Here is a 13,163-nt window from a genome sequence, read left to right as displayed (position 1 = left end):
TTCACTGATTGTTAATGGCGATAACATTGAAAAGGTTAAAGTAGGAGAGGTTGAAAATCATCGTGTTGTTAAGAGAGAGACAACATATGATCTCAACATATAGATCGATTCAATACATTTCGGTTAATGTTTTGGGTATAAAGCGTGTCAAGGCAAACTTAAACCAAAAGAAATTAAACTTCTGCTAAACGACGTCGAGTAGAGGTCGCAAAAGAGACGCCTGACAAAGTTGCTGAGAAATCTACATTCATTAAACGTGTCATTATTGGTGGCGAGACATTGGTTTATGAATATGACGCCCAAAGTAAATTCTCCAAATATCGAAAGATGAGCCGAAAGCTAATTACCAAAATTCGCTGAATGCCCTAAGGATGATCTGAGCCGAGACTTATAATAAGTTTATGTAAAACAAGGTTAGTCATTGTGTAAGGCATGATTGCATTGACTCAGGAGGCTATTTTGAAGGCAATGATAAATGTTTGTATGAATATTTTACTTTTTTTGTCGGTTTGGGTCAAATTCAGATCCGATGATAGCTGGTTAATCTGCGATACTAAAAAATGTTTATGATTGCAGTTGTTTCAAAAAAGCCTTGAAAATTGAGAGATAAATAGATACTTACTTGGTCGTTAATTGAGACTAGTTTCTTTCCAAAATATAGATAAATAAAATTGCTGTCTTTTATAAGTATATTAATCGATTTTTATTTATCGAATTCATTTACATTTTTCACTTAATCGACTAAATTAAAATATATGTATGTATATGTAGGCTTAATAAATAATTCCCTCTAAGTAGTTAAAAATATGATCAAGTTTTCTACTAAATGGACATAAATTGATTCAAATAAAATAAATGCAATAAAATGTTGCTTAATTGTCCTCATTTGAGACAATCATACTAATAGGCATTTCAGACAAGCCACTAATTTCAACAATTAGCGCGTCATTAACGCTAACAGCATTTACGGAAAACTGCTAATTGACTTGTTTAAGCGGCTGTCCGAAATGCTTATTAATATGTCGATTTGTGGTCATTAATTAAGTCAATTAAGAAGTCATGGCATTTATAATAAAGAGTAAAATTAAAATGAATGTGAGTTTCGATTAAATATTAAATACAATTTTAAACTATTGTTTTCCTTCTAACTGCTGCTTAACGCTCGCTCTAAATTCGCTGTATGATTTTTTTTGCTTTTCATCATGACTTTCTTCAGAAGTAATTATTCACCACTTAGTCCATTCTGCAAAATTTTTGTTTTTTCATTGAAGAAATATCTCAAATGCAATTAAAATTGCCTGCCGTGTCGTCCGTCGAAAGATCGGTCGTAAACTTTGCATAGCGACTCTGTCCGCGTGCTTGTAGAGCTTTTGCTCATTGCTGTTGAGCTTTTTGTAGAGTTGCCACCACGTGTGGCATATGCTTTCGAACTGCTAGGTCTTTCTCTAACGGCAGGCTTTCGTCGTCGCTGACGCAAGTAGGTCCAGACAGCGATTATAGCCAATTGAGCCAGCAGAAAAACGGTGAGAGCCAATATGAGACCTGAGGAAGAGAGTTAGTGGTTTTGAAGAAAAATTATTATAATACTTTGAATAGCGATTTCTAAAAAAAAATAATACATAATTTATTTCTGGTTAGAAACTTTTAGAATCTCTAATTATGAAATCTACTTTCAATAAAATAGATGTAGGACATGCTTCGTGTTGTAACTCAAGAGCTCATGCTGATTAGTAAGCTTTTTTCCAGCTTTATACTCAGCTGAAGCTCTCTCGAGTATACCACTATGAGCTTAAAGCTCATTGAGTGACGCTAAAGGCTCATTAATTGGTTTTACGCAGCTTCCTTCGTAATCGCCTCTAATGCCTCTCTATGTTAAGTAAAACTAAGCTGATTTACACACTCGTAAAATAGAATTGCCTTACCGATCGCATTAACGCAATATCCTAACTCAGCATTGCCGCCGATGAGCGTCTTCTCATTGTCATCACTCGACAAGGTTTTGGTATGCTTCTGTTGGCGCTGCTTATCGAAGCCGAATTTGTCTGTGATCTGTATTGATTGCACCAACAACATATCCTCTTGACTAGGTTGGCTGGTCGAGGTGGAGGCAACTGCGGCACGTTTACTACGCAGGCGTAAAAGTCGTTGACGGCTTATGAGTTGTTGATGTTGTTGTTCCAGTAATTGTTGTTGTAGTTCGTGGCTTGTATATACAGCGCCCTCAAATGCTGATCGAATGAATCGAAAGGACAAAATAATGCGAAAAATAAGTAATTAAGGAAAATAAACAAAATGAAATTAGCTCTCTTTCGAGAAGAAGAAGGAATGAAGAAATCGCGAACTCGTTTTTCAACCCATATACAACAATTAACTCTCCAAATTCATTCAATTAGCGCTTACCTGTCCCATTTAGCGCACGTCGTCTGCGTCCGTACGAACTCATTGACTTCAATTCGCCGCCGATATCCGCTTGATTGCATTGCACCGGCTCACAAGTCGGCATGCAGGGTGTGACCAAGGCGCGGAATTGTACCAACTCAGACGTTGGAAATTTGAAGGCATCAAAATGTGCGAGCAAGACTTTCCCCGAAGCCGCACTCTTGTAAATCGGACCCATTATAAATTGATCGGTGGGACAACCGTTGGAATCGATCAGCGTAATCTCGGCATTATCGCTACCATCCATGGCAACGAGCTCACGCACGAATATCTCGTAAGGACTTTGCGCATCCAATATTTCGAACTTCAGTGCCAACGGATCACCGACTTCCGCTGTGCGCAGCACATCACTGCCATCACGTGACGTGATCTTCATTAACACATTCGGCGAATCGACGATCACCTCTTCGCTCAAGGCAGGCTCGAAATCGTCCTTAATATCCAGCAGCACATTATTCGTCACCGATTTATTTGTCAAATCATAGTGACACGTCACGGCCAAACCCAAATCGGAGGAGGTCACAATGGTGTCGTGATGTTGTATCACCACATCATTCATATAGCGACCGGTGTTGCTTTGACGCACGTTGCATTCGAGATTTTGATAGCCCATGCGTAGCTCAAATTCCAGCGAGCTCTTCACATCCACAGCGCAAGATTTTGGTGAACCCTTAGCGTATACTTTACCATCGAAGAGTTTGGAGGTGCGTATGCGCGCAATCATATCGCCGGCGCCGCATTCGATGGTCACATTGTAGCAAGATGAGAGTTCGTACGTCGTTGCTTCGGGTACCGACAGATAAGGATCTTGCACGTCGTTAAGTGTGATGCGGCTGTGGTGGGAGAGACGACAAACCATATCACCGGTGTCACCGTAGTCGTACGAGTGGCATCTGCGGGGAAAATACAGAGGTTAACAGAAGTGAGGTGGGGTCAGTCTAAAGCTTGCTTGGGCGAAATCTTTTAAGAGAATTTCTCTTATTTCTTGGGAGGAGATTTCGACGATTTCATCTATTCTTTTAAATAGTTTTATAAAACAATTCCGAATCAAGATATTTATCCAATAAATTGTAATAATTTCCGTATAGCCATATGCTACTTTGGGTTAAGTTCCATAATTGCACCTCAAGAGCGCGTTCGCACTTGTTTTACTGCCCACAATCCTTTATAGAGTCCAAAAATATAACATATTTCGGGATCTTATATTTCAAAAGCACGTCCTTAGATTTTAATCTTTGCATCGAGGTATCTGAAAGTATGAACTGTCAGCTCTTTAAGCCTTGATCACGCAAAGGCAAGAAAAGAGAAAAGTAAGAAGTGGGATATTTCCACATCGTAATTTTTCATGCAACTAGAATCTGGTAACGTTATCAGTTTTAGTAGATATCTGTTATATAGAGAAAATACCAGTTGGAATCTTTAAAACTAGGAAAACCTGAGAGAGGGGAAGAGCTCACTAGACCTCTTGCGATTCCTTTTGAACTATAATGATCCTGCGCTGGTGATAACTCAGTGCTGGGCAATCACAAAGATAGCGTTCGCCGCTACGGAGCTTTGATATGCTTATCCCTGACCTAAGATGACATAATAACTTTGAATATGGCATGCCATAATCTACGGTAGAAAATTCTTCTAAATCACAGTCTCTCATCGATCGAAAAGGGCTTTGTCGTTACGTATCTTCAAGTTGAATGAAACCAGCAGGTTGGAAGGGCTTGTTCGAGAAGTAATTGGATGGTAAGGCCATCCACTTCTTTTTTAATGTCGACAACAGCGATAATGTTAAACAAATAGTGCTTGAAGATCGTCTCTTCGGAATCAGAACGAGTAGAGGATCTTAAACTCTATTATGGATCGACAATATTGTTCCTGGTGACGAGACGTCGAAACTGTTCAACCTTCTAACGAATGGTGCTACAAAAATGAGTCGAAATCGAGAAGAAATCAAAATTCACTGAAAGGTCTGAAGACCATTTTAGCCGAGACTAATGTCAAGTGTGTGAAAAATTTAATTAATCATTGGATGAGGCATGCTATTAAAATGTTTGAAAGCTTAGATTTTTGTGAGTCCAGATTAAACTTCATCAGATGGTAAAACCAGTTGAGGGCGTTTCCGGCATTTGCTCGTCACAAACTCAAACCAATCAACTTGGGTGGCTATTAGAGATGGTGACCCTCGTAAAATACACGTGCTAAAAAATTCTCAGAAGATTATTAAAATATTGCTTCACAAGACATAACTTGCACAAGCCTACAACGTCAAAGCTATTAGATAAGTTGAATGGGGGAAAAAAGCTTTGTAGAAGAAGTACAAAAAGCCATAAATAATAACAAGCGTTGGCGGCATACCGAATGTCATGTTGCATGCCACCACACATGATATATTGACATGTTAATATACGAGTATTGGCTATTATCGAACGTCACTGCAACCTACAATTATGGTGCGAGTACTTATAAGTGCAACTGCGCATGTGCCTAACTGTGTCGGACAGCAAAGGCTGCGTCCGCAGAGACTAAACTGTTAAGGCAACAGCGCGCCAGAGTAGCGCTCGGGCAACAGCTATGCATCGGACGGGTTTATTATAATTTTTTTTCGCTCTTTTCTTATGCCGTCTACCGGTTTATGTATGATGTAGTCATATATTTTTTAATTTTGTTGTTGCCAGTGGCACCTGCTGCACTTACCTGTATGGCGCATTCAAACATAAATCACGACACTCATCAAAACTGCCAATATCCTGATACACCGAATCCACCGTTTTCAATATGCGTCCGGGTAAGCGCTTGAATTCACACAATTTATTTGGCTCATCGGCGCAGTTATTCTCCAGATAATCGACAGTATCTTGCTGCTGGAATGCGCTCGAGCCGCTCAGCGTCATACGATCCATTTCGGAGAGTTCACAAGTTTTCGTAATGCGATCAAAATTGGCCGATCTGCAGCGAAGGAAGAAAGCAACCACACAAAGTGGCGGATTAGTGGGGAGCAAAAAAAAAACATTAGAGCTTGCGTTGTTGTTAGTTTTTGTGTGCTGATTTTCTTCCTAATGCTAAGCTATAAAAAACGCTATGAAATGTTGTTAACTAAAGCGTTCTGTCGAAGTTTAAGTTTGGCGCTGCGCGGCGTGGTGCGTGTGTGTGCGCGCCGCATTCACCGCTTACTCTTTGCTAGATTTGCTGCAAAATTGATCGCACATAAATCTGTGGTGTCCCGCTTGTTTGGCGGACCGACCGCTCGCTATTGAGCGCACCAGCCATTATTCGCAACTGATTAAGCTATTAAAGGCATCAACACGATCGTTCGGTGAATGGCGCGGCATTATGAATGACTGCTGGTGAATGAGCGCTGTGTGTGGAGCGTTGAGCGTTGAGTGATGAGTGATGAGCTTTTGTGCGCATTTCAAAGCACCCATTATGGCGAAGATTGCGCATTAAAAGCAAATTTATTCTCTATTTGGCTGAGACGTGTGCTTGTCCGTTGGAAAAAATAATTACGCCCCAATAAATCCAACATATTGAATAAATAATTATGGCTAATAAGCGGCGATTACTACGCTGTTAAGTAGAGGAGTGCTGATGAATAATTTATTTTCGGTTTTTTATTAGTAAAATGATATATATCTAAGTGAAATCTAGTTAAGTTCTTGTGTTTCAATTAATGACGATAAATTTATTAATATATTTTATAAGAAGATAAATAGTTTGAGCGGTCCTTAGGCAATTATGCGGGTCAGTGTCACTAAATGTTTGGAAAGAATGAAATAAAATCATTATAATATATTATTTTACTATTAACTAACGTACAGTATAGGCAATATTACATTTGTTCCTTAGAAATTATGTTACGATAGCGCTTTAATATGTAACCATTAATAAATTAATTTTAGTTACAGAGAGCCCTTGAATTATAATGAATTAACGTTCTTATTGCTAACTTATAACTGAAATTATATTTAACAGTCGTTTATTTTATTTAACATGAGAGTACATGGAGAGTGCCCAACGATCGGTAAATCCCCTATTTAGTCGGACCAGCCAGCTGCGGCTAATTCAATATTAGCTCTGTCATATAACTCTAAGGTGGAAAAAGTACATCTCAAATATTTACTTAATTATATTTATTTGAAGTTTCTGTATGTGGAAGTTGGCGATATCGATCTAAACTTGCGTCTTGCAAAAAGCTTGGAAAATCGTACTGAGTCGATACAAACCAAGTTCTGATTTCATGACTTTTAATGGGGACAAGGTCCGTACCAGCATAATCGATTTTTTATTAATAAGATATAGTCTTTAAAGGTCAACCTATGAACTAGTAGAAGTCGTTAGTATCTCTGATAGTAAATGTAAATGTCAGAAGACTTAAGTGAAATACAGCTTGTAGGGAGAAAAAGACGTTTATGTTTTCTTTTGCAGAAAATTGCTTGAGTTTCTCACTAGTAGCAAGGAATTTGTTAAATAAAGAGCTAAGTCTCATAGAAGTGAATCTGTGATATCAAATGTAATGAAGCCCGAGCATACCATTGCCAAAATGAGGACTATGCGGCGGCTGTCTTAGTCCTGGGAAATAGGAAGTTAAATTGTTGTAAGCATGAAGTTAGGCACCACATCTGCTGGCAACTCCCATGGAAGTAAATTATGCAATTATGCTTTCCGAAGTGATTGATTAGTTAGAATGATATGATATGGGATGATATGATTTCTAAGTGTCGTTTTGACTATTTTTAATACATCATGATCTGTAATTTTTTTCATTGGAATAATGTCTATAATTTCATCATGGAAAGTTTCCTGTATACGCAAGAACAACGTTTACCAATTACTCAATTCTGTTATCAGAAAAATCACTTTTCAACTGCAACTTTTCGTGCCATTTTATGGTCATAATAATCGTTCACCTGTGCTTGCTGTTCATCGAATTGTTGAAAGCTTTCAGTATAGATTTGTTTTACATAATATTCAAGTGCCAATAAGACAAAGGACAGCTCGAAGTAATGATAATATTGCTGCTGTTCAGGCAAGTTTTGCTGACGACCGCAATTTGTCGATTCCAAGACGTTATCAAAAATTGGGAGCGGCTCAAACCACAACCTGACGGATTTTGAGAAAAGGAAGGCATCCGTATTAAACTCTTCTCACTCAAGAACCGAAGCCATTGTATCACCGTAAACATCGTCATTTTCTTGATTTTGCTTTGAAACAACTAGCAATAAATTTTGGCGATTTTTTAAGAAAATCATCTTTACCAATGAGGCTCACTTTCATCTGAGTGGTCCGGTAAATAAACTTCTTTTGGTGTGAAGAAAATCCACAAATTATTCATGAATAACCATCAGATTGACCTAAATTGATAGTTTTCTGTGATTCTTGGTCTGGTAGAATCAACGATCCGTACTCCTTTCGAACGTTACTGTCATTAAAGTGCGGTATAGATCGAAGATAACCAATTTTAAATGACTGCAATTAGAAGAAGTTAATCTTGACAACATCTGGTTCCAATCAGATGGAGCTACGTGCCACAAAGCGCAAGCAAAGCGAGACAAGTTTGAGAATTTAATTATTTCAAAAAATTTTAACATTGAATGGGCTGCAAAAAGTTGTAATTTAACACCATTAGACTACTTCTTGTGAGGTTATTTTAAGCTATTGGTCTTTAGCAATAAACCAGACTCTCCTCAAGCTCTAGAAATCAATATTGAACGTTTTATTTTATGACGCTCACTACGAAAGCCCGACTCTATTGGTGGCCTAATAATCTTCCACGAAATTTAACTATTTTTCTTTTACAAATTTGTTCAAGAATTTAACTTAGTCAGTATCTCACCAGCTTACTGATCAATAGCACTTTAGACAATTAGCGGCTTGTTATGCTTTAATAACAATATAATCTTAAAAAACTTTCACAAAGTCGGATAATATCATAGACGAAGATTTTCATTTATAATTCTTGTGAGATACTTTAATCCACTACGAGACAGAGCAATAAAATCTCTTAGAAACTGATTAACTGTCTCTTTGGAAATTGTTGTTATAGAGCGTAATTCTCACACAAAATTGGCGACTTCTGATTACTAAAATTATTAGAGTAACAGGGATTAATTTCAATTTTATCTGTTCGCAGTTTACACTTCGCTTTCTACACCTTGCGCATAATAACTTGACGGAGACATCTAACAAGAAGGAGATCATCCATATTTTTGTCTCTTATGTATTGCATTCTATCAGTCGGTCTATAAAAAATAAATTCTATTTCGATAACTTTGTTTATGTTTGAGTTATTTAACGGAAAATCATATAAGCTGGTTGCATTAAAAATTATATAGCTTGAGTAGTTTCTAAAGTATGGACATTTAACTTGTTAGAACGCAGGATGACTCTTAAAATCGTAATCTGTTTGGTATTTCACAATATTCACATATTTAGCTTATTAAGTGACTGAATTATAGTTTCGGTTTTCGAAAAACAATTTTATTTATGATCTTGGAAAAATCCAATCCCGCTAGCGAGTATTGTTAATCAGATTATAGGGTTTGGGAACAGTTGGAAATATGTTTCGACATTTTGATGTTTTTACAGTGCCTTATATCTATATAGTTATACATATATTAGTTTAAGACCTTATAAAGATTCACTAAGTAGAAAAAAGTATATATTCATTAAGAAAATATAATTTGGGTTTCATTTTCCGATCTCTCACATATTATGCAAATATGAATGAATCAATGTACAACCCTAAATTTATTACGTTTCCAATAAAAAATAAAAAAAAAATGATTTCCTTTATCATTTTTTTCACTTTATCTCTAAATAGGCACTTTAATATTTGACTCACCTGCATGTGAATTCCGTTTGACCCAAACATAACTGTATGCAATCGCGACGAGTTTCCGCTGGAAACTTGCGCTTCGTGTAGCCGTTCATTTTGTAGCCCTGAACGCGATCAATATACCAGGCGCGAGAGCAAGGGCGTTGGTTGAGACATAATTTTTGTGCATAAAGCGTAAACACGGGGAACTGGGACTTGGCAAGGGCACCTTTTTGGTGATTAAAATAAAGAAATGATTTATTAATATAAGATAAAATGCAATAAATCTACTTTATAAGAAACATCAAAACAAAGTAGTGAATACATATAAAAAATTACTTAAAAATGTATAAATGACTTTTTGTATTTAAAAATATCACGCAACAGACAGTTTACTACAAATACTGTTGATCTGCGTGTATATAATTGTCATATCATAATCTCATTGAATATTGAATATTCATACCCTAAACAAGGTATATTAAGTTTGTCACGATGTTTGTAACACCCATAAAGAAGCGTCGGAGACCCTATAAAGTATATATATAAATGATCAGTATGTTGAGCTGAGTCGATTTAACCATGTCCGTCTGTCTGTCTGTCCGTCCGTCCGTCCGTCTGTCTATATATATACGAACTAATCCCTCAGTTTCTAAGATATCGTTTAGAAATTTTGCAAACGTCATTTTCTCTTCAAGAAGCTGCTCATTTGTCGGAACGGCCGATATCGGACCACTATAACATATAGCTGTCATACAAACTGAACGATCGGAATCAAGTTCTTGTATGGAAAACTTTCAAATTTGACAATGTATCTTCACCAAATTTGGTATAGATTATTTTCTAAGGCAACAATGTAATCTCCGAAGAAATTGGTCAGATCGGTTAACTATAGCATATAGCTACCATACAAACTGAACGATTGGAATTAAGTTCTTGTATGAAAAACTTTCACATTTGAAAATGTATCTTCACCAAATTTGGTATAGATTATTTTCTAAGGCAACAATGTAATCTCCGAAAAAATTCTTCAGATCGAATGACTATAGCATATAGTTTCCATACAAACTGAACACATAGTTACTAAAAGAAATGCACCTGAGAAGGGTATATTAGCTTCGGTGCAGCCGAAGTTAACGTTTTTTTTTGTTTTCATATAAGTTCTTCGAAACCCACCTGGCAGCTTATCCGCATTTGCTGAGAAGAGCACACATAAGCCAGTTTCATAATTTGCCGCATGACAAGCTGCATCCTTCCGACAGGCGTCCAAGCAATCCGTTAACATCAGTGTGCCTGGCATCGAAGTTAACAACTTTCCGGGTGCCGAGAAGACATAACTGAGGCGACAAAAAATATAAATGAAAGTTTTAAGATAATTAAAATAATCGGAAAAAAATAAAATATCTGTGAATAATCTCTAATATTAGCTTATCGGATTATGGATAGAGAAGACATTTTTATTTGATGTTTGTTTATTTTTTCCTGTCCTTAAAAGTTGAATCATAAATTACAATACTCAAAAAATTTCTAAGAAAATTTTCAACTATTTGCTCCACTTACCCCGTAGTAATTTCGAAACCAATCAACTCTTTATCGCACTTTTGAAAGCTGCTCTCCTTATCATTGGCAATATCATTTTCTTCGCCGGCTTTGTCTATGAATTCTATGTCTTCATCACCAATATCTAATTGTAATTCCTTGCTTTCCTGCTCAACGGTTTTTGTTTTTTCATCGCTTTGTGCAGAGCTGGCTTTTGCATTGTTCTCCAGCGCCAGCAATGAGTCTTCTTTGGTAGTTTTATTGACTTCACCTGTGACAATTGCTGCTGAATAGCCAACGTCTTGATTTTCCTCGGCGCTAAGCGCTTGGTAGCCGACAGCTTTAGCAGTTGCCGCTGCAGCTGCGACTCTTGGCTTATCATTGCCAACTGAATCCAACCGCGATTGTCTGGCGGCGCTTGTGGCTATGGGTGCAGCTACTAGCAGCGATAACAGCAAAACAACAGTTGTGACATTGTATGTGTGTATCGAGCGTTGTCGGTGTCGCATCGTTGATGATTTTGTTGTTAGTATTTAGCTGTAAGGAGACTGAAATTAAAAAAGGAAGTTTGGTTTGTTAGTCTTTGATTTGAAATAATTATTTAGCGTTATATAATCTCTCTAACTATCATAACAGCCAACTTAAATGTTAAGTAAAGTTAAATGTTAAGTTAAATGTTATACAAAAGACTTAAGCGACAAACTTAGTCAATTTCTGTGTTAATTTTTTTTTATAAAACTCAAGAAATATAGTAGGTAGTCCGTCTAGTTGCATTGTTCTTCATTTTAAACTCTCTCATATAATTGGCAAAGTGTTAAAATAATCCATTGTTAACCTATTTGTAAGATTTTTCAAAACAACTTATCAAATTTTTTTATTAATTTGAGCTTTTCTAGCAAGTTTGTCGCTTAAGTCTTCAGTATCCCACTCTCAAGCAGACTTTTGGAATATTTTCTCACTTTTTAGTTTCAAATGCACTAGATTGCATTGTGTTTCTATAATTCCAAATAAATTTTACAGTTATTAGCCTGTTATTTATTGCGCATTTCCATTTCCTTAAATAAGAAAGACTTCGAAAATGAAGTGCAGCACAAAAGCGAACATTATCTAACAAAGCACAATAGTAATAAAGGCCGAAAATATGCATGAGAACTAAAAATAAAACTAAAGTAATGCGTTGGAAGTGTTTAAAAAATTCTGGGAATTTAGTTTTTCCTGTGTTGTTATTGTTCTTGCTTTTGGTATATTTTAGTATGCTCCTAACTTTTTGGATGCTGCCTAAAACCGATACACAGACTCACTTTAACTGTATAACTTTGTTAACCGCTTTCATTTTATGGACGCTTCTTCCAAAGCTGCACTTTAAACTGAAGCATACATTCAGCATCCAGCTATTGTATTTGTAGTTGAGCGTTTGTGTGTTAACAGTAACGCATCATCAGCACAGTTATTATAGTTTTGTTCCGTTGGTGAGCAATAAAAAGATTTTCAACCAAATAGTTTTTTGCTTTTTATATAATCCATTTGTGTTTGTATATTTTTATATTTTTTATAGGTTTAAAAAAGCTTCCGATGCACAAATTAACTGACTTTTTTGTGCCTTATACACGCTCATGCATAAAAAGCAGTTTATCTGCAAACTTTTGAGTTTAAAAACATAGTACTCATCTCTAAGAACATATTTATGCATATATCGGTCTCTACCATATGTAAATAGATATATATATGATCTGATAGTAAATGGAAAAGAAAATTGTGCATTAGCTCCCTTAGTATCATTGTTTAAGTCAGCATGATAAATTGTTCTAAATTTGCGGAAATTATATTAAAAAATTTAAAAAAAGCCTTACAACAATTCAGTTTTATAAAAGCACAAGCCTACGTGTGGTATAAGGCCTCAAAGATGTTCTAGATATCGTTGAAGAGATGCTCGTGCTGGAAGGTGGTCCAACCTCTTCAACTGATAAAAATATTAAAAAGGTATAAGAGAGCTCAACAACTCTCGCAGGTCCATTCGAATTATTTTGGTGGACTTTTTGGGTATAAAACGCGTTCATGCTTGAATCGTTCCGATAAAGTTGAGTTTTTTTTTCAAAAATAATACTGTAAAAGGTCATTTTGCACATTCATGGTGAGCATTATAATTGCCGATGTGACATGGGTTTATAAGTTTGATAAGCAAACAGGTCAACAATCGTCAGAATGGGCCACGTTTTCAGTCCATCCTAGAGATAAAACAAAATTCGTTGAATGAGCTGAACTATCCCTAAAAGTGCTTATAAAAACAAAATAAATATAGAATATTGTAAGAAGAAGCTTTAGATATTTATACGGCTTATTGGATCACTAAATAGTTTTAAAATGCTGTCACTGAGGTAAA

At 36.3% G+C, this 13,163-nt stretch overlaps 1 protein-coding gene across 1 annotated transcript; it reads right to left on the bottom strand.

Annotated features, from left to right (window-relative positions):
• Positions 1 to 777: 777 nt before the first annotated feature.
• LOC120766915 lies at positions 778 to 11,322 on the bottom strand. Its single transcript, XM_040092661.1, has 7 exons — positions 10,805 to 11,322; positions 10,421 to 10,581; positions 9,272 to 9,473; positions 5,128 to 5,379; positions 2,401 to 3,332; positions 1,923 to 2,228; positions 778 to 1,542 (listed from the first exon to the last, which is right to left on the bottom strand). The coding sequence occupies exons 1-7, from the start codon at positions 11,290 to 11,292 to the stop codon at positions 1,289 to 1,291; spliced, it is 2,595 nt and encodes an 864-aa protein (XP_039948595.1). The 5' UTR covers positions 11,293 to 11,322; the 3' UTR covers positions 778 to 1,288.
• Between the last annotated feature and the right edge of the window lie 1,841 nt (positions 11,323 to 13,163).

This window comes from Bactrocera tryoni, chromosome 1 (genome assembly GCF_016617805.1).
Source record: "Bactrocera tryoni isolate S06 chromosome 1, CSIRO_BtryS06_freeze2, whole genome shotgun sequence".
Taxonomy (NCBI): Eukaryota; Metazoa; Arthropoda; class Insecta; order Diptera; family Tephritidae; genus Bactrocera; species Bactrocera tryoni.
This window is presented reverse-complemented; position numbering and strand designations above follow the sequence as displayed.